Here is a 27,664-nt window from a genome sequence, read left to right on the forward strand (position 1 = left end):
AACATCTGTATGTCTTCATAGGGCTAATTTCAGACAGCAGCACACTATGTTGATTTCCTCTGACCCAGAACCTCCTTTTAGCCTCATCAAAGATGTATTATGCCACTGCGTAGCCATCAATAAAAGTTTTAGAAAGACATGTGGTAGAGCAGAAAGAGTACAGGCTTGGAGTTAAAGAAACCTGTATGAAAACCGTCTCCATGTTTTTTTAGTTTCTTCCTCTGTCCTAGGGGGCTAACAATACCTACCAGTCACGACTGCCGTATATGTAAAGTGCCTCGGAGAGCCTGGCATGCAGCAGGCGCTCAACAGGTAGTAGTTACTAGTGTTTACCACTTAGTGCTGGTGTTATTCAACCTCAGGCTTACCAGAGACAGAATTTATGCACTAAGTACCACCATGAGTCTAGTTGCAGCTCAGAATTTTGGAGCAACACCCGAGTGTACAAGGGACCAGGCCAGCCTTGGTTTGCTTAGAGGAATGTGAACATTCTGGAACATACAGGTAACTGAAGGGCATGCCTCGGAAGTGGCGACATCAGAGATACCATTTTGAGTGGGAGTGGATGGGCTTTTATTGATTTAGTAAAACCCAAAGTAAGGCACCTTTGAAGTGTTACCTATCTGCTCACTCTCTTAACCACTTAGGGATGTTGAATCTCTCGATGCTTATACCTCAAAATCGAAACCTAACTTATGCTCTTCTCCCAAACCAGCCATTCTTTTTGCTTCTCTAGTTGTAGACAGTCTTGGCCACGGCACCTAAGTAAGGCAGGGAGGGCGTGCCGAAGGCTTTAGCATCCCTACCAGCTAGCTCTCCAGTCTGCTCACTGCAGGCTGAGGGAACACCAGTCCTGACACGTTCCTTTCAGCCCCTAGGTGGCCTTTTAGGTAGTTCTTTTTCATACGGAAACAAAACCTAGGAAAGGATATTTTTTTTAAAGCTCCACAGGAAATTTTTATGCACAGGTCAGGTTTGAAAAACCCGGTGTATGTCCATTAATGATTGTTGGATAAATAAATGGCTACATTCAGAATATGACGAATTCAGGTTTGGATCGTCATGATCAAATACTGATTCGTAATAAGGTTTTTGCCATAAACTCTAATTCATTTTTCACTAGCAACTGCCAGCCACATGGGGAAATTATAAATAAGTCCCTATCCTTGAGGAGACTGTAATTTTATTTTCCCAGGTACCCAGGTTCAAAAGCTTAAGGGACATCCTTATACTCATTTATGTTTCTGGCTTGCAAGATCAAAGCCCAGTTGTCAGATTTTCTCAGAGTATCTCTTGACTCTATCTCTTCAGCTTTATCTCTATCAGGCTTTCATTACTGACCTTGGACTATAATAACCCCCGGGTGGTTTGTCTCAAGTCTCTCTTAGTCTAAATCAGCTGGTACAGTTCTTTTGTATTTATTCTCAAATTATCATTTAGAGCACATCTAAACCCTGCCCACAACCCCCAAGTGCCCATGCCAAGTCCTTCATGTTGGCATTTAAATTCTCTACAGTTTGCTTTCTAGAATCTGCTTTTTCACATGTTTTCATCCATATAGTCATTCATTTGACATATGTCACAAATTGCTCCCACGGATACTGAGGAGTTGAAGGCACTATTAAGGTGACTAAGAGAGTCCTTAAGGAGCTAAAACACCTGTAAGGAGCTTACAGTCTTTAACAGGGGAAATGGAACCTGTACAAAGGTAACTTCTATAAGGGAAAAAAAAAATGCAGTAAGAGAGAGATAGCAAGGTGTCATGGGAGCACATAAGTTAATTCTGATTGGAGGGTCAGACGTCTTAGACAAGGTGGCACTTGGTTAGGTCTTGGAGGGAAGGCACAGCTTCAATGTATGCGAGAAGGGGAAGAAGGCACTGAGAAGAATGAGCCAAGGAATGGAGAGGAGAATGTATGGGAAACAAGCTGAGCTCCCACACGGTATATGTGAAGCAGACTAATATGAGACAAACTTGAAAAGGGAGGTTTAGGGCTAAATCACAGATAATTATGAAAGCTGGGCCACGGGTCTGGACTTCAGTATGTATTGACTCAACAAGTATTTACTATCTACCCGTCAGGAAGCACTAGGGGTAGAGTGAAGACTAAGACAAACTTGATCCTGGTCCTTCTGGAGCTTCCACTCTAATGCACAGGCAGGAAGGACCCACTGAAGATGTAGAACAGAGAACTTTTGTACGAATGCGTAAGATTAAGTGCGTGGGGGAAGAAATGGAAAGGAGGCCATTTATTACATTGAGTACAGGGAGGGATGAGGTCCAAGGTAGTGGTGTGAAAGCTGTTAAGGAGGAAAACTATCAGGCTTAACACTTGAGTGGAAATAGAGGGGGGCAGGAAAGAGGGAAATGTAAACATGACCCATAAAAAAGTGAACCACAAGGATGGTTCGAAAACAATCAGAACCGTGGTTGTCTCTGAGGCTGGGAAGGGGTAGGAGAGAGGTCTGTGGGATGGTAGGAATGGAGCTATCTTGACAGAGGCTTGGTCCCACAGGTGTGTGCATTTATCATAACTCATCAAATCTTAACGTTTGTGTATTTTATGTAAATTTTATGTAAAAAAGCTCGGAAAACAAATGAGCTTAAGTTAATGATATGCAAGTATTTAGGAGTGAAGTATGTATATCTACAACTTTCAAATACATTAACAAAGATAGGATGGACTGATGGGTGGATAGTTGTATGATAAAGCAAAGAGCAAAGTAGTAACTAGAATTTCAGTGAGTGGCATATGTACTGTACAATTCTTTCAATTCTTTTTGTTTCAAAAATTTCATAATAAAGTGTTGTGTATGGGTTGACTGGTAGGACATGAGGAATATAGGAGATGGAGGAGGAGATGCAGGTTTAGGAGTCTGAGGTACCCAAGGCAAGCAGGTAGAAAGATTTATCACGCAATGAGAAATGCAGGATTACGTTTCCCCGAAAATAAGACCTACCCAGACAATCAGCTCTACTGGGTCTTTTGGAGCAAAAATTAATATAAGACCCGGTCTTATAGTAAAATAAGACCAGGTATTAGTATATTATATTCATTATATATTATATTATAATATAATATTATGCTATATTGTATTATAGACCCGGTCTTATAGTAAAATAAGACCGGGGCCAGCCCGGTGGCTCAGACAGTTGGAGCTCTGTGTTTCTAATGCTGAAGGCTGCCGGTTCGATTCCCACATGGGCCAGTGGGATCTCAACCACAAGGTTGCCGGTTCGATTCCTCCACTTCCGTAGGGGATGGTGGGCTCCGCCCCCTGCAGCTAGGATTGAACACAGCACCTTGAGCTGTGCTGCTGCTGAGCCCCCGGATGGCTCAGTTGGTTGGAGCTCGTCCTCTCAACCACAGGGTTGCCGGTTCGACTCCCGCAAGGGATGGTGGGCTGTGCCCCCTGCAACTAGCAGCAGAGGCTGGACCTGGAGCTGAGCTGCGCCCTCCACAACTAAGACTGAAAGGACAACAACTTGACTTAAAGAAAAAAGGCCTGGAAGTGCACACTGTTCCACAGTGAAATCCTGTTCCCCTTCCCCAATAAAATCTTAAAAAGAAATGAAATAAGACCGGATCTTATATTAATTTTTGCTCCAAGAGATACATTAAAGCTGATTGTCTGGTTAGGTCTTATATTCGGGGAAACATGGAATTAAGTTTTGCTCGAAAAGACATATTAGGGCTTATGTTCAGGGGATGTCCTCCAGAAGAATCATGCTAGGGCTTATTTTCCAGTTAGGTCTTATTTTTGGGGAAACGTGGCACATAGAGTTCAGTTGTTTTGCAGTGCTACTTCCTAAATATCTCTCTGCCCCCATGCATTCCCTTCCACGGAAATCCTTTCTCTTCTTTAAGCCTTCTCCAACCATCCTGCCCTCCCCCATTCAGCTCTGTAAGGCCGTTTATGACATTTTATCTTTAGAATGGAAATTCTTAAGATAAATAGAATCTTACACCGAATATATACTATTTCATGAAGCAATTTTCAAACAAATGAATAAAACCTGACCTAGCATTTGACTATCCAGTTCTTTACGCTCACATTGATTCTTGGCTCAAAAGGTATAGTTTTGTTTTTCTTTCTAAGACATGTTTTCTGCACTCTTCGCAGTGGGGAAAATAACTTGCACCTCAAGTATAGACTGAAATGAAATTGCAATTCCCAAATTCTTAATAATACGATGTGGTCAAAATATATGGTGAGTGTTTGAAAAAATTTATTATAGTAAAAGACACATTGCATTAATCCCTCTCAAAATATTCCCCCTCACTTCAAACACACTTATCCCATTGTTCCTGCCACTTTCTGAAGCAGTTCTGGAAGTCCTCTTTCATGAGTGTCTTTAGTTGCCCTGTCATGACTGCCCTGATGTCCTGAATCGATTCAAAACATTTACCTTTCACCGTCATTTTGACTTTGGGGAAGAGCCAGAAGTTGCATGGTGCCAGATCCAGTGAATAAGGTGGATGAGGACACACTGTTTTTATTTGACAAAATTGCCACACCAGAAGCGATATGTGACATGGAGACTTTCGTTGTGATTACACAATACGGTGAATGCTGCTGCCGAGTGCCATCCAACGGAAAGGCAGGGATCTTCAACACGGGAAGCGGCGCGTCGAACCTTAGTAACATTGTGTGACAAGTTTCAACTTGTTTGGTGCAGTCAGTCGGGTGTGAGCTACGGCTGGGAGAAGGTGTGTTTTAAAGTGTGCCGTAAATCTTCCTCCATCATCACAACGCTCTGTATCACACATCGCTTCTGGCATATGGCAGTTTCTGTCAAATAAAAACATTACGGGGTGTCCTCATCCACCTTATTCACTGGCTCTGGCACAGTGTGACTTCTGGCTCTTCTCCAAAGTCAAAATGACCATGAAAGGTAAATATTTTCAACTGCTTCAGGACATTGAGGCAGCCATGACAGTGCAACTAAAGATACTCATGAAAGAGGACTACCCGAACTGCTTCAGAAGGTGGCAAGAAGGATGGGATAAGTGTGTTCGATGCAACGGGGAGTATTTTGAGGGGGATTAATGGCAATATGTCTTTTACTGTAATAACTTTTTTAAAAAAAATTTTTGTTTTTTTTAAATGTTTTTAGTGGGGAATACTGGGGAACAGTGTGTTTTTCCAGGACTCATCAGCTCCAAGTCAAGTCGTTGTTATCAATCTAGTTGTGGAGGGCGCAGCTCACTGGCCCACGTAGGAATTGAACTGGTGACATTGGTGTTATGAGCGCTGCGCTCTAACTAACTGAGCCAACCGGCCGCCCTGTAATAACTTTTTTTAAATTTAAACATTCACCATACTGTTTGATCACACCTCGTATATTTGATTTTCTCTTTCTTGGTAGCTTTTCTTTCATATTTTATCTGACATTTCATTTTGTAGAACTATAAACAAAGGAAGAAAAATGGATGTCCTTAGGTGGCAAAACTATGATTGATTTTTTTCTTTCTGTGATTCTGAATTCCTAAATTTCTACAAAAATATATTCCCTTGATAACAGAGGAAAAACTGTTTCTCTTTAAAAGGGAGTCTTTAGTGATATTGTCATGAGCCCCTGAAGTACAACTGCTAGAAAACTTCTCAAGTTGTGAAGAAAGAAATCAAGCCAGGTGGCTGACTGCTCCTCCTGCCTCAACAGGGCGCTCCCTAAGGTCTGCAAGCAGGCCCTGCTCCTCTGCACCTCCTGGCACTTACTGTGTCACTGGGCTTGGCAAACGGTAAGCATTCGAAAGGTGAAAGAACACCCACTGGTCACCAAAACTACCAGAAAGCAGCCAACACCAGGTAGTGGAAAACCAGTAGCTTATTCTGTTAACTTGGTTATGATTCTCCGAATTTTGAAAACCTATTTTTCAAAATGAACTCACACAATACCTTTTCATAGCTCTCAACCGCCCCAGGCAGACAGTGCTGCTGAGTGCAAGAAACGGGGGTTGGCTCCTTCTGTGAATGCTAAGTACCAGTCAGAATAAGCCTTGGTAGACCTAAATCTATGCCGGGCACAACAGGACAACAACTGTATTAAGAAAACCTATAAATAATTAAGATTGCTCCTATTTTTGTACCAGACTCGGCCACTGGTAATACAGAAGGTGCCAAAAAAATGTATACACATTTTAAGGAAAACTGTATTAAAATTTTAATACTCAATATACACTGATAATAAAAGAGGAACACAAGTCACATTTGACTTCTGCAATTACAAGAAGTACTCAAAGTGGTTATTACCGTGAGTGTCCAGACACTTCTGATTACAGCGAACTCCTGCTTGAGCAACGTTGACCAAAGTGTCCACTTGTATACATTTTTTTGACACCCCCAGTACTTTATACTTTGTATCATACCAAGAGATTTACCTTGCTATATTTCCAGTGGTTCACCTGAGCTGCTTAATTCCAAGTCCATTTACTACCATCAAGGAGAAACCTGCTTCATCTTTTATCACCACCACTTAAAAAAAAAAGTTTTACCTTTTCTCCCCTTTCTCTCTCTCTGTCCTTCTCCTCTTTTTTCTTTTTTTTCTCACTATGCCCATCTGTGTGGAGGCCAGGAAGCGGTGGGGGAGGGGCAGCTGCTCCCGAGTAGGGGATGCTGGGAGGAGTGCCAGGTGTCATTGTGACCTCTCCCATTGTGGCAGCAGAAAGTCCTAAACTTCTCTTGGACTTGGAGTGGCGTTTCTCTTTATGCTTCTCCTTGTCCTTCTTCTTTTTGCTCTTTTTTGATTTCTTTTTTTTCTTGATTTCCCGGTAAGAATCATCTATCACTAACTCGCCAGCCTCTAGCTCCCCACCAGAGGATGAGTCTGATTCTACTAGGATAGGTTCAAGCCCTGAAAGGTCCAGGTTAGCACTGTGGGATTCTGGGAACTGGGAAGCATCAGACCCACAGCCTTCGGGGCCAGGAGATGAATGTGGGTCTGAGGATGATTTGTGCTTCTTCCGGGCCGTTTTCAGAAAGCTCTGTAACTCATGTCCTAGGAGTAAAGCACCTTGCTCATCCCGAGCCGATTTCCTAGAGGATTTTTTCGCAGTTGCTTGCTGGGAGGGATACTGAAAAGACTCCTCATCAACTGAGCTGCTTCCCTTTTCCTTTGGTGAGAGAATAAGTTTCATCTTTAAACCGTCAGGCTCACGAAGGGTCAGTGTCTCAGTGTTCACATAGAGCGGTTTCATTTTTTTGGATTTGTGGGAAGCACCATCCTCCAGGGAGAGTTCCCCACTGCTTCCACTAACTTTCTTCCTGTGGTGTTCCCTTTTACTCTCTGAATGGCTTGAAGAACTAGAGGATTTTTCCCCCGTCTTTTTGGAGGGCTTGGAGCTTGTCGCCAGTGGGGAAGTGATAGCTTTTAACAGGTCCATAGCTGTATCAGCAGACTGTGGGCTGGACTTTTTCTTTTTCTTCTGTGACGATTCCAAAGACGAAATATCTAGAAATAATCAAGAGAAGAAGTGTCCATATGACGAAGCAACTTCCAACAAGTTTTCTCTCTCACCCAAAACCCCCAACTAACACGAGGAATAACTCAAGGGGAGGCCCTTCAACCAATTCTTAACATTCAGAGACGATGCCCCTGAGCTTCTTGGCTTGGTGGATTCTGCCTCTGACCCTGGAGACAGTTCTCGCCACTAGAGTTGTGTTTCTTCACCGAGTCTTCACAAGCAACCAAAGAGAGCATCCCCAGAAGAATGGCTACAGCTGTGGGTTATAAGTACAGCTGACCCTGAACAACACGGGCTCGAACTGCGCGGGCCCACTTACATGCAGATTTTTTTCAATAAATGCTCTAAATGTACTGATTTTCTTAATAACACTGTCTTGTATCTAGCTTACTTTACTGTAAGAATAAAGTTCATAATACATATAACATACAAAATATGTTAATTGTGTTTACGTTATCGGTAAGGCTTCTGATCAGTAATAGGCTACTAGCAGTTACGTTTTTGGGGAGTCACAGTTATGTGCAGATTTTCGATCGCACAGGGGTCGGCGCCCCTAACCTCCATGTTGTTCAAGGGTCAATTGCAGTTACAATCTAGATTACACTGCAGACAGAGTATTGTTTGTTTGTGTTCAGCACAAACCCATTCTAGTAAAGAGTCTCGTCAGCTATGTGCATAATATAGCTCAAAGAAGCTGGTCTGTGAGTGGATATGCACTGGACTGAGAAGTAACCCAGAGGGGCAGGCCAGAGGGCCCAGGACTACAGATGGCAAAAGGGATGCTGGGTAACAATGGGCACAAGATAAGTGGATGATTGGGGAGAGAAGGAACCTGGTACCTGGTGTATCACAAATGAAGACTGTTCTTCTATGCTGAATCCTCCAAAATACCAGCCCTCCACCTCTCTCCTCCTTCACAATGGTTTATCGGCACTCAGAACAAGAACCACTGTCCTGTTAAATAGGCCACTGAGTCAGCAACATCTGGATCCCTTGCCCCTACCCCGACTCCAAGAACCAGTGATGTGTTTGTCCCACCTGCTGCCCTTCCCCACCCTTACCTCCATAGTAGTACTCATCAGAGGAGTGCTTCCTCTTCTTCTTATGTGTGTCCGTCCCCAAGAAGTAAAGTTCACTATCCTAGAATTAAAGAGGAAGAAGAATTGACCAATGAACAAGATGATGAGGCAAAAGCAGCGCGGAACTAATGTTGCTTTTTGATGATTTCTGACTTCATAAAACAAAGTAAAACACAGACAATAATAAATATAGATGGGAATGATGTTTCCTTTTCTTTTTAAAAGTTTTTAAAAGTAAACATATTCCTAATATTTCAATAAATGTGTATTGGTTTAAAATTTTCCTAATTCACACGTTTAGAATTTACCTTTAATTTCTTCTTGGAAGAATTCCTGACCTGAGCAGCAATTTCTTCCTCTTCCCTTAAAAAATCTTTGTAAGAACGTTTCTTTTCTCGTTGGCTTCGGCCAGCTGCTAGTCCTATGTCTTCAAAGCTGTGATCACCATCAAAGCAATCTGAGCACAGGTTCATTTGGGAAAGGAAATGAGACAGGCAAGTAAGTAATAACCAAATCACCACATACGTAACGCCACAGCCCCTCCATTTCCAAATTAAAATGTTTCCTTAAATCCACTGGAATACAAGTCTAGATCCAAGGGGACAAGAGTATTTCTTGATGACTTGGCTGCAAATACAAGAATCGAATCTGAAGAAGCAACGGTTCTACGCTATGCAAAGGCCCAATGTGCGTCCTCAGGAATGGTTTCTTAGCTGTGATCTGGCAGGTGGACATAGACTTGCAGAGGTAAGGCTGAAAAGAATAAGGATTCAGGTGCTGTGCTGTGGGAGTCCAATATGTGACTCCTATCTCCAGACTCCTGCACACTGGAGCTGGCAAGGACCACGAGTGCTGCAAGGGATCACCCCAATGGACTATTTCAGACTCTTGTGTTGGAACCCTGTCTTGGTTTTCGTTTCCATGGGCCCAGTCTGGGGATGACGTGGAGGCTTAACAGTGCTCTGGATCATCACCTGGGAGTCCAGGCTGTGATGGCCAGTCCTGGTCTCTATGTCCATGGGCTGCAGGGACGGAAGAGGACACACCCTTTGGAATGCTTCTCAGAGTAAGGGATCATACCTTCTTTCTTCACGGAGTCATCATAAGCCATGGCGGTCCTGCAGGGCCTTTGAGAATGTGTCACTGTGTCCAGGCTCCTTCCCGGCTACAGGACCAGGCCTGAGGAACAAAGAAGGAAAACCCTCCTGTAATGCGAAATCACTGTGGAGAAGCAACCTTCCAGGTGGAAATGCAGAGTGATCCAAGGGCAGACTGGAAGGGCGGCAAGAAATAAAGGAGTGTCTTTCTTGTCACCTCCTCATTCTGTTTGTAAGTATATTGGGCTTGAAACTGTAGGAAGTGCACTTGGCTTAATTTGATTTGATTCATGAATTAAAGTCGTTGTTTGGGGAAGTATATGAAATACCTCCCACGTAAAGAATACTTCCAAATTAATGAGAATTTCTGAAATGCCAACAGGACTGATAACACTGAGACAGGGCAAAAAGTGACATTAAGTCAGAGGGAGAGGTTCAATCATGGTTATAAAATGCACAGATAAGCAGGATGCAGAGGAAGAGAGATTACACCACACATTTGAGACCATAAACTCCTACCATTTGGTGACAGGCTAAAATCTACTGTATTGCAATTTAGACAGAAATGGTCACATTATAGGGAGATTAAAGATCTTTAGAACATATTTTTTTGTATGCATTTTGTTGAGCTATGTGAAATTGCTCAAAATCACAGAAGTGTAAAAGTAGGTACACTTATGTTAGTTGGCCATACGGCAGCTTTCAATACTATCAAGCCTTTCTTAAAGGCCAGGTAAAACCAGGGAAGGATTGTCATTTGTCCACTGGTGATAAAATTGTGATTATTAAGTAATTTGAAAAATTACTATGACTTAAATGCCCTAAGGATTGCCTTGAATTTGTTAAAATTATTTTTTTTGGCTTTCAAGTTTCTATGTCCATTTTGACTTTGCAGATGAGAAGCCATAAACTGTACTCTAAGGTAAAATTCTTCAAATATATCAGGGACAGGCAACGTCACAATTTCTGCATGAAAAGTTGTTAAATTTAAAAATTACATACTAAATATACTGCAAATGTTCTCATCCACTTCGTGAGATGCTTAAAAGTTGATCTGATTGGTCATTTATTTAAATCTTATTTTACCTTCATTACTATAATGGGATTTAGAAATGCTGAAGAACACTTCGCTGAGACATTGCCAATCCCTTCACATAGGTGTGGATAATACTGAAGTGTGTAACTTTTGTGAAACAAAAGACAAATTTAATTCACAAGGAAAACTTTCACAAGAGTTATAGTTACAAGAAATGAAAAGGCTTAACCGTGTAAGTCAGATAAAGCATAACGCATGGGTATGTCTAAGTTGAAAACAGAAAAAAGAAGTATTACCTAGAATGACTTAGAAGTAAGATCAAGGAAAGAAACACAAAAAAGCATTTCTTCACTTCTCTAAGAAGTGGAATGAAGAATGGACTTGGTAAGAGAAGCTAGAGTAAAGAAAAGAAACAAAATCACCTGAATTATTTTAAAGATAAACTGGAAAACTGCTTGCTCAAAGGCCTTTTCGTAGGAAACGAATGGGATATAAGGTCAGGTCTCACGCAGAAATATAAGGAAGCAAGGCACACACAACGTAGCCAGTTTCTCACGTTTGGTACTAAGCATTAAACTTTCTCAAACAGAAATTACTGTCTCTTCCCCTTTCCACCCAATTGGCACTAACTCCAAAAGGGGTAAGGGGAGGGAGAATGTCACACGGAATGACATCCATTCATTTGAAAATAGTATATCATCTCATTGACACTGAAATATCAAGTTTATTAGAAAAATATACAGATCCCATTAGTTTTCATAGGCTGATAATGCCAAGAAATACTGCAGCTCGAGACCTGAAGTTAAATGTTTCCCAGGCCAAATGAATTCTGGCAAACAATGCTTGAGAAATAATGGGGAAAAAAACTAAAATATTCAACATCATCAATATGGCCACCATCCGTTGTCGACAACAATATGCACTTCTATAAGAAGTGGAGGCAGGTCCTGAGACTTATAACCAGGGCTTCCCTTTGTAACACCAAAACATAAAACAGAGTTGAACAACTAACTGTTAAAACAGGAATAAGTACCTTTAAAGACAGTATGAGAAAGAAAACAATGGTCTCTTACTGGACTATGAAAAAGTGCTCATGGTGTCAAAACTGACTGCTTTGAAAAACAACCAGTGAATTTAAAAAGTTGTGCAAGGGAACAGAAAAGTAGGAGCTGATCCTCAGGCACAGGCCAACACAGAAAACACGTGCTGGTGTTAGCATCGTGTATTAGAATTAGGCCTGCTACTTACTGAAATTTTCGTAAAAAACACTGAAGAGCATTTCATAAGTTACAGGATTAAATAACCTGTAAGAAAAAAATGACCGTGGCCTGAAGGCAAGTCCTAGTCACTAAAAAACTGGGACAGCCACGAGCTTCAACAACTAAAATTAAAAACACAGTGGACTACGTCCCTCACAGCTGGGTAACTACTGACCGACCCTGAATTTCTAGGTTCTTTAAAATCAGGATATTACTGCAGCCTAGGGGTTAGTTTTGGTTGCTGACTCACAGAAGATGAAACCAGATAAAGAAGTCTTAAGCAACAGTATGGAAGAAAGGCAGAGTTAGGGCAACATTTATATAAGAACAGATGATTCCCGATATTCCTTCTGGGTCTCGAATATTATCCATGGCAAATTCGGAGTTCAGGGTTAGGCAGCAGGTTGTGAGGGTTAGTGAAAATGAAAAATGTTAGGTTTGATTTTTCACATTAGAAAACAGAGGCTATAATTACATAAACTGTTGGCAAATAAAAACAGGTGTTAAAACCCATTCTCCTGAATTCTATAATTTTGGTTTATAGAATTCAATGTTGTCAACTTCAAGAGGCAGGGATAATTTTACAATTCTGCTCCTCTCATCAGTGTGCTAAGAAATGACAACATTAAGTAAAAGTTCATTATTCAATATTGTTTATGGAAGTAAAAAACGTAGTCCTAAAACTGTGTACTTGTGAAATGTGCAAACTGTTAAATGGCTCTTTTGGGATTTTTCTTCAGGACGTGAAAAAGGGGTGGCAGAGTTGCTCTTCTTGTAGATAAATGTATACGTCATGTTCAGGCACAGCTTTCCGGATTACCAAAGTCATTAGGAAAATACCCCAAATCCTCAATAAAGTACTCTGCTATTTTCAAAGTCCAAATTATAAATACTGAAAAAAAAGTTTCAGAAGGTGAGTTTTAGATGTAATCTGAGCCCTAGCAATCACTAACAAGTTTCTTCATCCCAGAATGTGAATGAGTATTGAAAGAGCGAACCAAGTAAACCCGGGCACCGGGCAGTGAGGGAAATCCTAAATCCAGGTCTAGTCCGGGATGAGAGCCTTGTTCAAGATTCCGGGTTCTCTTCTTCCAGAACTCCTTTCAGGAACTCAAATTGCCCGTCAGTGCAGAAAAAGGAAGATGCACATCCAGCTGCGGTAGCCAGTGTCTGAATTTTTGTTACTGTTGTTACTTCTAGGATACGAGGCGGTGACATCTTCTCCTTTTCGTCGAGATTTCCTCCAATCTCAAAACTGAGCGACTCCGAATTCTTGCCACTCCCTTCTCCAAGAACCTACCTATGCAGCACTCACAGCCCCTGCCAGCTCTGGAAACTGCCGGGAGCCCGGGATGGGGATTGAATCCTCTCACTGCAGTGCAATTAAGCGGAACCACGACCACCGCACAGATCCGCTGACAACACACATTTCCAAAAAACCAGCAGCACAAATTTTGACAAGCTTCCTCCAATCAACAGGCTTGACTTTGGATTCAGTTTTTTATTTATTCTGCTACGGTATGAGGATATAGAATCAGCCACCAGCTTAACCATCAGAAAGAAGAGAATCAGATGTTTCTCTCCTTTTGCGTATCAAATAAAGTGAATCTACAAGTAACAGCGGTGGGGGAAAATGGGCCCTTAAGGAGAAGACCCCACTACGAGGGCACGTTCAAACTGGGTCACACGCAAAGAGTACACACAACACCGGGTTATTTACACAAAGAGCCCCCAGGACCACCACTTGTGTGGTTCCCCACGGCAAACCAATGGGATTCTCCCGGCAGTTTTGCAGCAACAGCTAGTTCAACAAAGCTCTGTGAAAAAAAGAAAGCTACTCGCATCCTCTGCTGCCAGCCGAGGACCCAGCCCTCTCGTCGCTCCGGCCCCAGGGCCCTTTCGCCTTGACAGCCCCAGGGACCCCGCATCCCGGGTCCCCGTCCGCACCGCAGCCGGGACCCGGGTTCTCGCGTCCCCGGCGGCCTCCCCGCGCCCCCGAGGGCGGAGACGGCCCGGGCAGGGGGAGGGGCGGCCCCGGCCCGCAGGCCCCCGGGGCGGCCGCACGCCCCCTCCCGGCCCCGCAGCTTTCCCGCCTTCCCCATTTGAATAGCTCTCGCCTGGCTTCCTCCTTCGGCCCGCTCCAGCCCCTTCCCGGGGGCGGACTGCAGCCGCTACTCCAGTCCCCGGCTCGGCCCCTGGGCTAGGCCGCGACGGGCCTGGGGCGCCCCCGCGGCGGTGTCGCGGGGCCCAGGCGGCGGGTGGCGGCGGGGCGGGGCCGCTGCCGCCTCGGGGTGGGGGCCCAGCCCGGCCTTGTGGGGGCTCCGCTTGCCGCTACCTTCACTCGGCTCGCCCGGATCCCGCCTCCGCGCCGCCGATCGCCGCCATCTTGGAGAAGGAGAGAAAAGCGCGAGCGGCCAGGGAGCCTCAGTCGAGCCCAGAGCGCAGGCTCGGGCTGGCGAAGGGGAATCCCGCTAGTGCAGGAGTGCCGAGCGCATCGAATGAACCGCGGAGCTTGCTGAGCGCTGGCGCTGGTATTTCTAGAATTTGCTCTGTGCCTAGCTTGGGCTAGAAGCTTTCCGAACGTTCTGTCATTGAATCCTCACTGCATCCTACATCTCACCGAGGTAGGTTTCGTCACATTTTACAGATGAGAAACAGCCTCAGAGTAAGTGACCTGCCCAAGGATACACAGCTAGTTGGAGTGGGAGGCAGGTGCTACTCCAGGTCTTCTGATTGTTACTGCAGCGCTCTTTCCAAAAGACTACTGTTTCCGTCAAGATATTTTTATACAGTGTTTCTCCTCTTTGCAAAACCTAGATAACAAGCACATCAATAGCAGGGGTGCCTATTTGGAAGCATTAGCATCAGCCTTTGGATGTTTGGCATATTTGAGCTGAGGTGGAAGAACATATCTTTAGAACAGTGCACTGTCAAATAATTTGCATGGCAAATCATCTGCATTTCTCCTCGTAAATTATTTGCATTTAAAAGTTAGAAACCGTCTCCAGAGAAATGAAGACATTTCGCACACAGGAGAGAGACGGGTTTTTCTGATTTGCCTGGAGAGTTTGAACGAATGGGTAGAAACTACAGTGTACAGATCTTAGTTCAATAGGAAGAAGAACTTATTTTTCTAGAGCAGTTCAAGTCTATTTGACTACCTCGTGAGGTAGTGAGCTCCCTGTCACTAGAGGGATGCAGGCAGGAGTGTTCTAGTTAGTTTACAGCAGAGCGGTTAGAGATATAGATTGGCTTCTAGAGTTGTGAGCCCCATGAGACTATGCAAAATTATGTGTTTGTGCACATGGTTGTTTTTGTGGGCTTTAGATCCCATCAAAGGTTAGGAACCCCTGTCCTAGTGGTCTTGCCATTCTAGAATTGAACAGGTGCCTGAAAGTGATAGAGTCATGCTGATTATCTTATAGACTTAGAAACTGAGACCAAGAGAAGCAAGATGATTTGTCTTGGATCACACTGCCAATTAGTGATCAGATAAGGATTAGCAGGGAGCCAGATTATTGGACTCTTGGTTCAGTGCTCTTTTCACCATATCAGACTCTCTCCCTCTGCACTGAGAAGCATATCAGATTCTGTTTAATCACTGCTCTTACAACTGTGAGACACTGAGATGTTCAAACACTTGAGACAAAGTTGTTGAATTTATTCCCCAAATGTAAATGCAAATAATAAATAAAACTAGCATCGTTGCCTTCTTTTATCGACCCCCATCCTCCTCAACAAAAAGACAGGCAATGAATTTCACTGAAAGGTGTGGAGTTGTGCTTCTGGGATACCTGGCTTGATTTTAGGCTTCCCTGTGAGCTATTTACAAGGCTTAAGAATGTAGTTCCCTCTTGTTCTTTAGTATTAGTCAGGAAGTTTTCAGTTTAAATGACAGAAACCCAATTCAAAGAGGTTCTCCAGAAAAGGAGAATTTATTGGCTGACGTTATTGAAATGTCCAGTAGCTTCAGGCATGGCTGGATCCAGGGAGGGACTAGGTCTCTTGACATCTCTCTAGGGTGCTTTCCTCCGAATTGGCTTTATTCTCAGGCTCCAGGTGGTGACTCCAACGGCTCCAGGTTTTATCATCTTTACTACTAACAGTGTCCCTGGAGAAGAAGTTTCTTTTTCCCATTCCTTTAGGCAGAGGTCATGGTGTTATTCTTCTTGCTGAATTGGATCATGTATCCAAGCAGAAAGCAGTCTCGACAAAAAGCATGGGATATGCCGATTGGCTAAATCAGGTCACATGTTCATCCTCCAAAGTAGACTCAAGGAAAATCAGGGGTTATTGTCAGAAGGGTGAACGGCTAGGTAGGTGGAAACAATAGCTGCCCACCCAACTGTACCACTAGTTTGGACCCAAAAGCCTCCTAAGTCCCATTTGTCCCATTCTTTCTTTATGCCGCTGAGGATGGACATATCAAGTCATTGCTCATCTTAACCTCCTGTAGACCTCAGGCCAGATCGCTCCTCTGTCTGCTCTTTGTTAACTTGCTCCCAATCTTGTATCACTGCATATACATTCATTCATTTAACAAATATTTACTGAAAACATGCGTCTGGCACTGTCCTAGGTCTTGAGACTGGGACAGTGAACAAAATCGAGTCTTTGACTCCCTTGGAGCTTACATTCTAGTTGGCCTGCGAGGCAGAAAATAAATAAATAGATGCCGTCTTAGGTGATGATCAAAGGTGGAGAAAAATGTCGGGAGGGAGTGGAGGCTTCTCGGATGAGACGTCCCCTGGACGGTGGTAGCTCAGCGAGAAGTGGGTGGGTGGTGGGGACGGGGACGTCATGGCTCCTCGAATGGTTGTAAGGTCTTCCTCTGAGCCTCGATGGAGAAATATTCTCTAGTGAATATCCTGTCGTGATGCTTTTGTTTCCGAAACTTGGACAGAGGAAAAGGAGGCTCGCTTGGTCACCTGATACGGAGAGGAACTTGGTCACAGTGGGTTTGTGAGTAGGACGCCTTGTCCTCTGATGAGGATGCCATCGGAGATATGTGAAGACTGGCTGTCCCATGGGCTGGGGTGGTTCTGTGGTCCACCTGACCCGAGGAACACTGCCCGGTGCATGGCAGTAGCAGGTGGTGGCCCGTCCAGTTGGGTTTGATTTGGACATTTTCCTTTTCAGACCAGTTTTTCCATGCATTGCTCCTTCCAGCAATGTTTTGAGCAGCTTCTTTGTGTCAGGCCGGACTGGTGATGCAGTGATGGGTACAAACATGAGTCAGGGCCCTTTTGACTGGGCGTGATGGGACCTAATTAAAACTACCTTAAGAGACAAGAATAAAATTATGCCCCATGTAAAAAAGCAGAGAGAGCCAGAGAGAAGCTGGCCCTCTAGACAACCAGGTGCAGGGACTTAAATCCCTCCCTGTTAGCTCTGTTCTCTCAGGCTGGCAGTGCCCATGGCTACAGTTAGCCCAGGCTTACATCCTTGCAAGCCTCCAGACCAGAGAGGAAAGAGAGCTTTCCCACACCAGCTCCATGGGAAAAAAATTCTAGGGAAGAACTCTGATTGGCTGGTTTGGGGTCATATGCTCAGTCAGTCTTGTGATGGATTGTTTCTGGCAGAACCATAAGTTGGAGTGGGACAGGTGTCGTTCCACAAAAGAACGGAGGATTCTATTCTGGAAAGACAAATAATAAATCCTCTGTAGTGAGGCAGTGATACTCTGCGTTCCTGCTTTTGAGGAGCTTACTATCCTCTGTGTGCGTGTGTGTATGTGTGTGTGTGTGTGTGTGTGTGTTCTGTGGGAAATGTGAAGTCTGTAAAAACCATGATAAAAATTGAAAGGAAAGATGTCCCCCAAGAGATGACGTCACCTCATTGGGCTATTGCAGCAGCTTCATAGCTGATTCTTGTCCTCCAGGGCCCCCTCTCCACTTCCAAGTCTATACCCCCATAGCTACTAGGATAAAGCACAGCTGAGATGAGATTATGAAATTCTAACAGCTCCATGTTGCCTACACCATAAAGAGTGAACACTTTACCATGGAAAGTCAAAAACTTTCTTCATCTGCCTCGAATTCCTCTCCAGCCTTGATTCTCCACATCCCTTGAAACTGGCCCCAGCCAGTGACCTTCTCTCTGTCCCCTAAGCTTGCCCCATCGTGCATCCACGCCATTGGACACACATTTCCTTGTCTGTAGTGTGTCCCCCACACTCCACCACTTTTGCCCACTCTGCACCCAGAAAGCTCCTATTTACTCTTCAAGATGTAGCTCGAATCCTCCCTCTCTAAGTTGTCCTCTGGGGTTCCCACACACTTGGTAACATGCTTCTATTACTGACGTCCCACCTTGCATTGCAACAACCCTTTTACACACCTCATTTCCCTATTCCACGAGGTTGGGATCTTTGTCCTTCTGGGCACGTGGTAGGTATTCAGCGAATCCTTTGGGTTAGATGATGTTGAATGAAAAATGGGACAAACCGTTTTTCTTGGGACTTAGGAGACAGAGATGGAAACTGCTTGGGAGAGTTATAGAGGGCGTGGTGGTGATGGGTTAGGTTCGCTCGGGCTGCCTCATCTTCTGTGCTGACACCCCTGCCCGGACTTCAGGAGTGGGCACAGAACTCCAGCGGTGGTAATCATAACACCTCTGCCGGAGCTTTCCTGGGGCTGTTTTAAAACTTCAGATGAAGGCAAGGGGTCCTTGTGTCTCTCATCCTAACCGTGAGGATCTGAACCGGCGGCTGCTGACAGCCATGCCTCCCACTGTGGGGAGGAGCTTATCTGAGAAAATGGGAAAGACACAGGGAGGCTCGAGGATGCTCAGTGTGTGGACCAAGCCATCCCCCGCCCCTGGCATGCTTTATCACGTGAGCCCAGAATCCCCCCTTCCCCTTTTGTGTAACCTGGCGGGTTTCTCCCCTGCTGTTTGGACCCCGAGGCGCTCTCTGGTCCCCAGGCTGCAGGGAAGAGGAAGCCTTTGAGCTGATCCTTGCCTATGGGGTAGGATGAGATGCCATTCCTGGTGGGGACAGCCAGGTGAAAGGAGGCTCAGGCTGCATCATAACCTCAGAATGACAAGCAGTGGTGTGTCTGTGGGGCCAGTTTCTGGGAGTGCTGGGGGAGGTCGGGCCACTTGGAGAATTAGTACTTAGTCTGGAAGGGCCAGGGCCAGCCCCTGCCTTTTCCTCCTGACCTGCCTGCCTTTCTCTTCCCACTGCGCATTTCTAGCCTGTGGTAGTGACCCTTTATTTTGTCTTTCCTTTTTTTCCCCCACAGGAAAATATTTTAAAATTATATCTCAAAGTACAAATATCCATGTACCCACCTCCAGGACTGAATGAATGTGAACATTATTCTACTTATAATGGCTTCAGTTTTTACATTTTTTTTATTATTATTATTATTATTATTATTATTATTATTATTATTATTTTAGGAGAGAAAACGTGAACACAGCTTAAGCCCCCTCCCTACACCCCGCATCCATAGCTCCTGCCCCTCTTCTCAGAGGAATTGAAATTGGCCTGTGTCCTTCCTGTCCTTGTTCTGATCACAGATATGCATGACAGGCAGAGCCACTGAATGGTTAAGGGCATTAACTCAGGAGCCATACTTCCTATGTTAAAGTCTAACGCTGTTCCTGTCTAGCTGTGTGACCTTGAGCAAGTTACTAGACATCTCTGAGCCCCAGACTTTGTCTTCTCAAAATAAAAATAAGGTAAGCAAAGCACTTACACAGCAGTGCCCAATACCTGGAAGATGCTATGTGTGTTATCTATTATTATCCGTTAATAGTATAGGGTGTTATGTTATATTGCACTGTACTAGCACTGTTTTACAAAGCTACCTAAGTGGTATAGAACCAGATGTACCCGTTGGTAACAACTGGTGTTTTTCATTCAAAATTACATCTTTGAGAGACTTCGCTTCTAGTCGAGTTGAAATAACAGGGACCAGATTTGTTCTGCTGCCTTTAACAATTAAAAAAATCTAGGAAAAATATATGAAACAAGGGATTGTAGACACCGGACATCAGGCAGCCCAGGGCAGTGATCTCCGAGATATGGGAGATCAACAATGTGAGCCGTAGGATTATTTCCGCTTCCTGCCTGAAGTTTTCAGACTGCAGTGTAAGGAAGGGCAACCCAGGTGGAACTTGGTGGTCTCCTTGAGTTGAGGAGATGGAGCTGGGACTTTGGGAGGTCAAGGTGGCTGGAATTCTCAGGCCAAGTACAGAAGAGGAGAGCACTGCTCAGAGAGTGAGCTCGGGGGGCTCTACAGCGTCCCCTCAAGTCTTCAGCTGAGGACTGATCAGCTCATGTGTGCAAAGGAACTACCGAAAGCCAGGCAAAGAACTGCTCAAAGGATTAGAGAGAATGTTCTCTGCAGCTCTTGCAGGGATGGGAACAGTTCGGGTTGCCGTTAGCCAGAATGGAAAAATCTTGTAATTCATGGGATAGTTACTAGAGCACTCATTATTGGGGGAACATTAGCCCCAGAAGGCTGCTCTGATCCCACCTAACAAAGCTTAAACATAAGCTTTGAAAGGATCAAATTGTTTCCAAGTAACTTAATTGTACCCTAGAACAAAGTGGGAGACTATCTATAGGAATACAAACTATCCAGTGCCCGACATGGTAATCTCACAATGTCTGGCATTCAATAAAAATTACCAGACATACCTAGAAAGAAGCCAGAAAATATGACCCATAACGAGGAGAAAAATCACTCACTATAAACAGACCCAGAAAAGACAGAGATGATGGATATTAAAAACAGAATTATATTCCATATGTTGAAGAAGGTACAGAGAAGATGAAGGATGCTAAACAGAGATGTGAAAGATATAACATAAAAGAAACTCAAGAAGACTTCTGGTTCTGGGAAGGTGGAGTAGATATACTTTCCCCTATTCCTCCTGCTAAGTACAACTAAAAAATTCTGGACATCCAATACAAACAAATGTAAGAAGACATCGAGAGTTGGGGAGAACAAAGCAGACCAAGTAGGACCTTGGAACCCAAAGAATGTGTCCTTTCTCTTACATCACACAGAAAAATGAACTCAAATACATTAAAGCCTCAACTGTAAGACTCGTAACCATAAAACTCCTAGAAGAAAACAGGGGAAAGCTCCTTGACATTTGTCTTGGGAAGGATTTATTTATTTATTTTTATTTATTTATTTTTTTAGACATGACACCAAAAGCTCAGGCAACAAAAGTAAAGACAAACAAACAACAAAAAAAGTGGCATTACACAAAATTAAAAAACTTCAGCACAGCAAAGGAAGCACTCAACAAAATGAAAAAGCAATCTACCAAATTGGATAAAATATTTGCACACCACATGTCTGGTAAGGGATTAAAATCCAAAATATATAAAGAACTCATACAACTCAGTAGCAGAAAACACTCTGATTAAAACCATGCGTGAAGGACCTCCCTCAATAGGCAGTTTTCCAAAAAAGACATACAAATAGTGAACAGGTATGTGAAAAGGTGGTCAAAATCACTAATCATCAGGGAAATGCAAATCAAACCACAATGATACCACCTCACACATGTTAGAACAGCTATTATCAAAAAGTCAAAAGATAAATGGTGGAGTGTGGAGAAAAGGAACACTCATACACTGCTGGTGGGAATGGAAATTGGTGCAGCTGCTATGGAAAGCAGTATGGAGGTTCCTCAAAAAGTGAAAAGTAGAGCAAACATATAATCCAGCAATTCCACTCGTGGGTATTTATACAAAGGAAATGGAATTAGTATCTTGAAGAGATACCTGCATGCCCTTGCTCATTGCAGCATTGTTCACAATAGTCAAAACATGGAAACCGCCTGAGTGTCTGTTGACCAATGAATGGATAAAGTAGACGTGGTGTATCTATACTATAATGGAATATCATTCAGCCGTAAAAAAGGACGTGATGCTAAGTGAAATAAGCCACACACAGAAAGACAGACGTCGCATGATCTCATGCGGAATCTAAAGAAGCCCACAAAAACAAAAAATAAAATCCTCAAATTTATAGTAACAGAGAGTAGAATGGGTAGTTATCGGAGGCTGGGGGAGTGAAGGAAAAGGAATAACAATCAAAGGGTAACTATGGGAGGTGATACATGTATAAATGAGTTTGATTGATCATTTCCTAACGTATGCATATATCAAAACATGCTGAACACCTTAAATATATAAAATTTTTTGTCAAATACAAAACAAAACTTAGAGTCACAATCCTACAGATGTGTATAGAGTTGTTCTTCGTATTCCCTTATTATTCATTGGTGTCTGCAGAGTAAGATGCAAAGTCGAGAGTTTAGTGTACCAGTGTTGGTGTCTCAGATTCAACAAATGAGCAACAGCAATGTGAGATAACAAACATTAGGGGGAATTGCAACTATGAAGGGTACATGAGAACTTGCTGTACTATTTTGTAGTCTGAAATCATTCCAAACAGGTTATTTTTAAAAAGTCATACTTGGAGAAGATCAATAATGTTGATAAGTCTCTAGTTGGACTGATCAGGAAAAAAAAGGAGAAGGCGTAAAATACCAACACAGGAGAATTACTATGTCTTTGCTATGTATCTATGTTGACACCTGTGCACTCAGGTAATTTTGTTTCACAGCAGTGTAGTAGTCTATTGTGGCAATGGACCACATTTTATTTATGCATTTTCATCACTGTGGGCATTTAAATTGTATCCATTTACAAAAGTACTCTAAGTAAGTAGCACACAGTCTCGTTCAAGTCCCCAGGGCAATTGTGTGAGAATTTCCTTGAGTGGTAATGCTGTGTCTCAGGCATGTTTTACCAGATATTGCCAAGTGGCTTTCCAGAGTGGTTGAATGGACTTGTGTATTTTTCCTACCTCTGGCTTCCTGAGTTCTGTTCTGTGTCTGACTTGGGGACTTCCATCTCTCTCCCGCCCTCTCCGTACCTCCTAGTATTTACAAGATGACTAAGGTTGATCCCGGATGATGGAACAACACTGCCCCTTTCACCCAGACCTCCTGAAATAATATGAATAACCTGTTGAAGTTTATTCTTTTGAAATACTCTCAAAGCTGCAATCTCCTGGTCAAGTCCAGTGTGAGAGAAATCGACATGGTGGACGCACTTGGCACTTTTCTGTACTTCCCAGCCCACGTGTCCCCACACAGCTCTTGTGCTTTGTGGTTTGAGATACACCTGTTATTCTCCTTTTGGTACCTGGTTGGTCTCATCCTGTTGTTTTCACAGGAGGAGCATGACATTCAGAAAGGTCAAGTGAGATTTCCAAGGTCACACACTACATGGATGGCACTATACATGTTTGGTATTCTTACCAAAGATGCATAACCTGAATCCAGTTATGAGGAAACACCAGACAAACCCCAAATGAAGGCCATCCTACAATATGACTGGCCTGTACTCTTGAAAATATCAATGGAAATCTCTGTACCTCCCTCTCAATTTTATTGTAAACCTAAAACTTCTCTACAGAAGTCTTGAAAAATGTCATGAAGCATGCGTGGAGGTGTGTGCAGGTGTGTGTGTGTGTGTGTGTGTGTGTGTGTGCGTGTGTGCGCGATTAGTGGAGACGAGATTAATGGAGACTAAAAAGACAGAAAAACTAAATGCAATGCATGAGCCTGGATTTTCTTTTGTGCAGATGACTTTGGGACAACTGGTAAATCTAAATGAAATTCATGCAGTAGACAATAGTATTGTATTTACGTGAATTGCCTGATTTGGGTAATTGGACTGTGGTTATGTAAAAGAATGTCTTTGTCTTTAGGAAATACACACTGAAGATTTGGGGGCAAAGGAGCGTCATGTCTGCACTTTACTCCAGATGGTTCTGAAGACGCCACACAGGCTCTCGTCTCTATGGAGAGAGGACAGAGAGAAGGCTAAGGTACATGTGCACGTGTGGGGAATTTGGGTGAAGGGTACCCGAGAAGTCTGCATTATTCTTGCAACTGTTTTCTAAATCTGAAATTATGTCCAAATATAACTAGAAGTAAAAAAGAAAGAAAATGCTCATTTAGCTCCACCCATCATGCATCTGTGTAGCGGGTCCTCTCTAGTCATCCATTCACCCTGATTTTTTCGAAAGCCTACGATGCCTGTGAGACAGGAACATGCTGGGGGGACTCTGGAGGTGAATAAACTCCCACATCACTCTTTGGGGGTTTGCAGAGCAGTGCATGAGGTGTGTACACACACACACACACACACCCCTCTCCACACACACACACACACACACACACACACACACACACACACCTCTCTCTACCCTGCACAGTTTAAATGGCGCCTTCTTGAGTGCATAGTAACCGTGATTTCTTCAGAATGGTTGATGTAGGAACAGAAAAATATGTCAACGTCAATAAATTTTCCTTGAAAAATAACTGACATATCAAAGCCCTTTGTATAAAGCACTGCCATTGAGTCATTTTCTTAAATCCTTAGAACCACCCTCTGAAATAGACACTTAATTTTATTTAGATACACCTTATTTACAGGAAAGGAAATTGAAGCTCAAAAGGGTAGTTACTTGCCTCAAATCAAACTACAAGTAACTGGATCCAGATGCTGATCTCTGAGCCGCTAATCATGATTCTACAACTCTGGCGTTGGGAGGGTGGGGCTATAGGCCGTCGAGAAATTTCCTGAAAGGTGATGGTGCAAAAGGAGACCCGCCTGGCTGGCTGTAGGATGTGCGGTGGGTGTGTCTGAGAGGCTCCGGGCTCCTTGAGGCGTTCCTCCATGTGTCCACTAGAGGGTGCTGCTGGCCCAATTTAGAAGTACTTCCCCTCTTGAACTTGGTGTGGTCAGGGGAGGAATTGCTTAAAAGCCAAAAAAACCTTAAGTTCAGGGTCTTTCACCTGTACAGACCCCTTGTACTTTTTCTTAAACCCAATTTTGCATTATTTTTCTATATAGGGCTCTGAATAGGCTTGAGGTCCTCAACATCTGTATTCACCCGTCTCATGCAAATACTTGAATAACTCTGGGTTGGGAGTTAGGACGCTGTTACTCTTCAGCTGCATGGAGAGGAAATTTCCACCGGACAAGGCCGTCCCCTGCTTTGGGCTGTGGCCTCCCACAGAGCTGGACTCTGCCCTGTTTGACCTTGCCCTCCCGGTATGTAGACCACAGTATGAGGTCTGTAAGTGGTAGTTGAGGAAACGAATAAGGGTGAGCACCCACCAGTGCCACAGCTTTTATCTTTTCCTCTTTATCCCCTTGGGTCTCAGCTTCTCAACTTCAAATGTAGGGGACGTTGGTCTAGAATTCACCTCGAAGGCTCCCTCCAGCTAGATACTTACTCTAGCTCCGCTCCCTTTTTCCCACTCCGCCACCTTGCATGTAATTTCTTTTTATTTCTCTAGCTCTGTCCTCCCTCCGTCCAGCGCACGCCTTAATGTGGCCAGAGCGCCCTTGGTTCTGATAACACCCTTAAGGGGAGGTTTTGAGTCCTCAGTGGAGTGTGTTTTTCTGGGTTTCTGTGTCTGAAACCGAGGATAACCTGGGTGAATACAGTGGGCAGGGGGAGAGGGAGGGTCAGCCAACCTGCGCGCAGTCGCTCAGGTGCCGGGAATGACTCTGCGGCCCTTTCTGCCTGATCCACCTCTGCTGCCTCCGTTAACCGTCACTCGTCCTCCCACTTTGTCACCGTGGTTCCCAGGGCCACCCCAACCAGGGAAACGTTAAGGACTGAGAGAATAGCCCTCTGGTCACTTCTGGGACACCATTTCTGATTTCCCCTTCATTGCTCCGATGGTTCTCTTGCAGCGTCCCATCAATTTCGGGGTTGCACCCTCCTCTTGCTCTGCACACTCTCCCTCGGGAACCTCGTCCACGCGCCAGGGTCTACTGTGGATCTCCTGATGACCCCCCCAAATCTCTCTGCAGCCCATTTACTTCCTCTGAGCTCCAGACTCGTCTCTACCATTTTTCCACTGGCACCGCAAACTCAAGGCGCCCATGATTTTTACCAGCTTCATTGAGGTTTGATTTATATACAGTGTGATCGACCATTCCACGTGGCCAATTCTGAGTTTTGACGAATGCATGCAGAGGTATAGCCATTACCACAATCATGATATGGAACATTTCTGTCACCCTCTCCCACCCAAGGTTCTTTGCATCCCCTTGCCTCCCCCATCTCTGGTCCTTGGCAACTACTGATCTGCTTCCTGCCACTGTGTTTTGCCTTTTCTAGAATTTCATATAAATGGAATCCTATAGCATGTGGTGTTTTGTGTCTGGCTCCTTTCACTGAGCATAATGTTTGTGAGATTCACCCATGTCCTGTCAGGTATCAGTAGTTCTTTCCTTTTTATCACTGAGTAGGATTCTGGTGTGTGGCTATGCCATGATTCGTTTATCCGCCTACCCACCGGTGAAGAAGGCATCCAAAATTAGTCTGAAAGCCAGGCAGACCTGCCTGGGTTGGAATGCAGATTCTGCTACATATTGCCTGTGTGTCCTGAGTTAGCAGGGGACTTCTCTGAGCCTCACGTGTCTCAGCGGCACGGCAGGACCACTGATACCTCCCTCGTACTGTTGAGAGGACAAAATGACCTCAGCCATGACCAGCGCCTGGCTCTGTGTCTGGTACTCAGTAGCTGCTTGACCTGTGGATGTATGGACCTTCTCAACCAGATGGGGCACAGTATGTGCTACCGTATCCCTCCAACAACATGGCAGGCAGGTCCTGTAGCTCGTTGGTTTGCAGCTGAGAACCTCAACTCCATGTTCCACTTGGTGCCGGTCTCCCTCTCTCCAGGTCAGGCTTGACCTGTGGTCCCAGGAACCTGTACTGGCAGGGGCATAGGGAAGGCCAAGGGTACAGGTTATCCCGTGTGGACTCCTCAGAGGGCCCCGTGGAGACGTCCCCACTGTCCAGCCTTCTGCCATGGGCCGTGGTGCCAAGGGGGCCCTCTGACCGCCGAGCCGCGTCGCCGGCAGTGGAGCGCACAGCTTCCTGCTTCTCCAGGAGCCCCTCCAAACTGCCCTGTTCAGTGAGCCCTAGCCGCAAGGTCAGAAAGTCTGTGGCGTTCACATAGACCCAGGTCCCTTTGTCTCCGGCAGCCGGGAGCAGGTGCTGGGTGCCCCGCCCCGTCCTTGGCCCTGATGCTCACGGGCTGACTTCGGGGACAGCCACTGCGTCTCTTTGCCCCACAGCTTCTACGATTCCTTCAGCAGGAGTGACAGCCAGAAGGGCAGAGTCCACACCCAGCCGCAGCCCCGGACCAATGACTGATGCGTGTTGGCAGATAAGTACCCAGTTCCCTTACCCTCCAGGGGCACGGGCCGGGGCTCTCCTGTTCCTCACTGGCCCCCGGCATTCCCCAGGAGGATTGATCTCCTGGTGGTCAGAGGAATCACTCGACAACCATGCCCTCTCCACTGCCTTCCCTTCGGTAGCTCCTGGTCTCTCTCCCCTTCTGCTGCTTCCTGGGGTCACCTCTCAAGTAAACCACTCATCCTGGAGTCCTTGTCGCAAGGTCTCCTTCTGGGGGAACCCAAACTGAGACAGAGCCCGCAGCTTTGTAGGTGGTTTTCTTACAGTTGGCTGGTGTGTGTGTGTGTGTGTGTATGTGTGTGTAGCAGGAAAGCAAAAGTGACAGTCCTCTCCCCCAGTGCAAGGGCTTCCTTCTCGCCTTCTCTCCCCAGTCCCTTTGCACGCGTCTAGCTCTTCTGCATTCACGGAGCCTGGAGGGACTCGGGGGGAAGGGCTAATGACCGGGGAGCAGAGGTGCT

At 44.8% G+C, this 27,664-nt stretch overlaps 1 protein-coding gene and 1 long non-coding RNA gene across 5 annotated transcripts in view; one reads left to right on the forward strand and one right to left on the reverse strand.

Moving 5' to 3' along the window:
• The window catches only part of HMGXB4 (HMG-box containing 4), a 32,703-nt gene extending 18,315 nt beyond the window's left edge, over positions 1–14,388 (reverse strand). The window contains exons 1-6 of one of the 4 annotated variants that reach the window (XM_033116247.1): positions 14,273–14,338; positions 9,626–9,724; positions 8,854–9,002; positions 8,528–8,606; positions 8,306–8,420; positions 6,498–7,453 (exon numbers count right to left, since the gene is read on the reverse strand). In XM_033116247.1, coding sequence (XP_032972138.1) covers positions 6,498–7,385 — 888 coding nt within the window. In that variant the 5' untranslated portion in view covers positions 7,386–7,453; positions 8,306–8,420; positions 8,528–8,606; ... (1 more) ...; positions 9,626–9,724; positions 14,273–14,338. Of the gene's footprint in view, positions 1–6,497; positions 7,454–8,305; positions 8,421–8,527; positions 8,607–8,853; positions 9,003–9,625; positions 9,725–14,272 lie in introns of all 4 variants that reach the window. The other 3 variants (XM_033116248.1, XM_033116246.1, XM_033116249.1) reach the window with 3 other exon arrangements.
• A 35-nt stretch (positions 14,389–14,423) lies between these two features.
• Positions 14,424–27,664, forward strand: part of LOC117028094 (uncharacterized) — a 79,812-nt gene continuing 66,571 nt past the window's right edge. Inside the window, exons 1-2 of the long non-coding RNA XR_004424066.1 lie at positions 14,424–14,561; positions 23,688–23,807. This is a non-coding gene — a long non-coding RNA (uncharacterized LOC117028094). The remainder of the gene's footprint in view (positions 14,562–23,687; positions 23,808–27,664) is intronic.

Source organism: Rhinolophus ferrumequinum, chromosome 10, assembly GCF_004115265.2.
Source record: "Rhinolophus ferrumequinum isolate MPI-CBG mRhiFer1 chromosome 10, mRhiFer1_v1.p, whole genome shotgun sequence".
NCBI lineage: Eukaryota > Metazoa > Chordata > Mammalia > Chiroptera > Rhinolophidae > Rhinolophus > Rhinolophus ferrumequinum.